At 39.0% G+C, this 3,275-nt stretch overlaps 1 protein-coding gene across 1 annotated transcript in view; it reads left to right on the forward strand.

The window, feature by feature from the left end:
• Nucleotides 1-3,007, forward strand: part of LOC103080966 (coiled-coil domain-containing protein 168) — a 28,224-nt gene extending 25,217 nt beyond the window's left edge. Inside the window, 4 exon segments of the mRNA XM_082931225.1 lie at nt 1-141; nt 280-1,115; nt 1,118-2,307; nt 2,365-3,007. The exon segment at nt 1-141 is cut by the window's left edge and continues 1,161 nt beyond it. Coding sequence (XP_082787351.1) covers nt 1-141; nt 280-1,115; nt 1,118-2,307; nt 2,365-3,007 — 2,810 coding nt within the window.
• The last annotated feature ends 268 nt before the right edge of the window (nt 3,008-3,275 follow it).

Raw genomic sequence — 3,275 nt, forward strand, 5'->3', positions numbered from 1 at the left:
AAATGGTAGATAGGAGAGGTGCGATGCACACCAAAGATATAACTTTGAAGTCCAAGAAGTCACCTTCTTCATATATGCTCCACAGAACAGAATTACATCTGAACATTGCGGGGATAGAGCAAAAGAAACAGGAAAGTCAAGGTAAACCACCCAGTACGGTGGTAAGAAATATTTATGTTTCCAAACCTCCACCTAAGCTGGAATTGGATAAAGGTACACAAGTAGATGAAGGAAGGCTTGGAATTAAAAAACCCTCTCTACTTCTATGAATGCTTTCAGCATTATCAAATGCAAAGAAGAGACCAGATACGAAGGGAATTGGTAGTGATGTAATAAAAAGAAAACAACATATGTCAGAGAAAGAAAAAAAGTATGATGTGAAAAAAGTAGATATGAGGCTCAGGACACATCACAAAGAGGCAACGATTTCACCAATACCACATGTCCTTAGTACAAAGGAATTTGTGTTGAATGTTATTAAAGGGTCAGGGGAAGAAGTGCACAAAGGTAAAGATGAACCATGTATGGTTTTGACAAGAACTTTTCTTTCCATCCCATCAGCACCTCTTTATCTAGAGTCAGGGAGCAAAATAGACAAAGACGCACCAGGAATCATGGGATCCTCTCGTCCACAGCAGAATCTCCAGGAATCATCAGATACCCAGAAAACAGCAATTAGAGACTCAGCTGCTGGTGAGAGTGAAATTGTTAAAAATGCAGAACACTCGGTGCCAGAAGAGGCCATGCAACAGTGGACCTCAAACTTCGTGATCAGTGTACAGCAAAGGAAAGAACCTCCACGAGTCAAATCTGAAGGATTTGATGATTGGAAGTCACCACCTTTGGCAGGGGGTCCAGATGCAACATACATGACAATACATCCCAAATTGCAGCCAAAACCTATTTTAGAAAATTTTACTTGCAAAGAAAAAATCAAGCCCACTAATCATTTAGAGTCAAAAGCACCTGAAATAAAACTGAACTTGATACCAGAGGTGGTAAAACAACCCTTCCAGAAGTTCAACTTTTATCAAAAACTGGCTATTTCAAAACATAACAGTTGGAAGCTCTCTCCAAGACATAAAAAAATGTTCTTTTTGTCTCTGGGAGGGATTTTGATACCATAGAATTTAACCTAAAGCTCAAATACCAAAAAGACTCACCTCCTGTCAGCTGTATGAAGTCACTGATTGTTAATGTTTCAAGGGGCAATGAAAAGATCATTACAAAGTTAAAGAGTATAAATGAGCTAGATAGTGGAACATCTCCTTTGACTTCTGCTAGAGAGATGACATTGCCTCATATTCTCCAAAACTATTCAGTAGGAGAAAAAAACAAACTTCTCATACACTTTTCTATGAAAACACTGGAGATTCAAATGAAAGCCTTTCCCAGAATTGTAAGAGAATCTTACACAATGGCCAGGGCTCAGGATGGAAGGAAGCCTTTATCTAAATGTATTCATTCAGGTGTCAAAGTACCAAAACGAAAAAACAGAGTTTTGTTACTTTTTGAGGAAAAATCTCTTCATCAAATAGATCTTTATTTACAATACAAATACCTTCGTTTTCTTCTGGGCTTTCCAGTCAAAAGTATGTTCCCTAAGCCAAATGCACTTCCCAAACATATTCTTAAATTACAGACAGTTGCAATACGTGAAAAAGTACACAATAGTGGAGAAAGTGGTGGTCTTTCCATTGGTACAAGACCGTTAGAAGAACATATCTCTTTCAAAAAGCAAAGTTTCCATGAAAACTCATCATTAGTCAGAAATTTCTTGGAGCCCGCTCAGGTGTCTGCCTCTGACCCTGATCAACACAACACAGTGCAGAAAGATACCATGGCTCTTTCAACGTTAAAATCTCATGTGACTCCAGAAAAAGATAAACGATGTCATGTATGGTTTCAAGAAACAAATACATGTGAATCTGTTGATTTAAAGACTCAGGAAAAGACTCAGGATTTAGCTGATTCCCATTCAATTCAGAATTTTGAAGATTTTACTGATAGTCAGACAAATATTGAGAGTTCAGATAACTTGGAGGAATGCTCAGCTCTTGATGTACACGAGAGTGAAGAATGTATATTTTCAGATGCCAACCCTTATTTAAGTTGGAAATCACAGAATATTCTGTTTGAATTACAGAAAGACATGCCTGTGGAAAATCTCTACAAGAAGAAAAAAATCAAAACTGATTTGAAACCACTTTACAGTGAAGATTCAGGTTCCCATCATATTAGAGCCTGTCAAGAACATTCATTTGTGACACCACCTTCTTACGAATCTCACAAAAGCAGAAAACATAGGTCATCCTCCGAAATGACACCACCTTCTTATGAACCTCACAAAAGCAGGAAACATAGGTCATCTTCCAAAATGCGACCTCCTGACTTGTGGTGTCACAGTTCCTTAAATACTGTAGAGGTTTTGTCTGTATCATCTTCCGTTCCGTTCAGCGAAAAGAAGCTTTCGCAGACTGCAAGGAGTGGAAAATGTTATTCTTTAGTCCCCTTAACGGAATCAGATATTGAATTACATCTTGCAAAAAGCCAAGGCAAACCTCACAGGCATTCGGAAAGCAAAGAACGAAAGAAGGCCAAATTGTATTTATCTAGAAAGAACAACACTCCTTGGGAATGTGATGACAGTTATACACAGTGTAAAGAGAAACTCACAAGAAAGGAGAAAGTACGGGATTATGAGTCAGAAATATCAGATTATTTCCCAAGCAAACATAAGTCCGCATCAAAACCTCCTCAAGAGGATATCAGCTTCCATTCTGAAAGAGAACAAAACCAGCCATTTTTTTATGCCTGTATACCATCAGACTCGCCAGAGATTATACCCCAAACCGTTCGCTGGACTATTCCCCGCAACACTTTAAGGAAGAAGAACTTCAGAAGTCCCGTGGTGGCCAAGATTTCAAGTTCTTGCAACATATGGAGTTCATCCAAAAAGCTGCTGGGGTCGCTGTTAGGGTCCTTCAGCCTCGTTCGTCAAAAATGATGTTACCATATCAAGATTCATCTCGAGGGGAAAGCTGGTCGCTCTTGTGATATTCTTTGAATAATAAAATCATATAAAGTCAAATGGTTTCCTCATGAAGTGTTTTCTAAACTGATACCTTTTATTTCTACAGTAGATTTGCACAGTTCTGGAAGGGATGGATGGGAAAGCAGATGATTTCCGGTTTGGTCCAGCCATGCGTGAGATCTCCCCTCAGTTTGTGCTACTGCCTTATAATCCCCAAAGGAGAAGCCCGCAGATGCTGAAG

The sequence above is a fragment of the Lipotes vexillifer genome, unplaced genomic scaffold, assembly GCF_000442215.2.
Source record: "Lipotes vexillifer unplaced genomic scaffold, Lipotes_vexillifer_v1.1 scaffold655, whole genome shotgun sequence".
NCBI classification, from domain to species: Eukaryota; Metazoa; Chordata; class Mammalia; order Artiodactyla; family Lipotidae; genus Lipotes; species Lipotes vexillifer.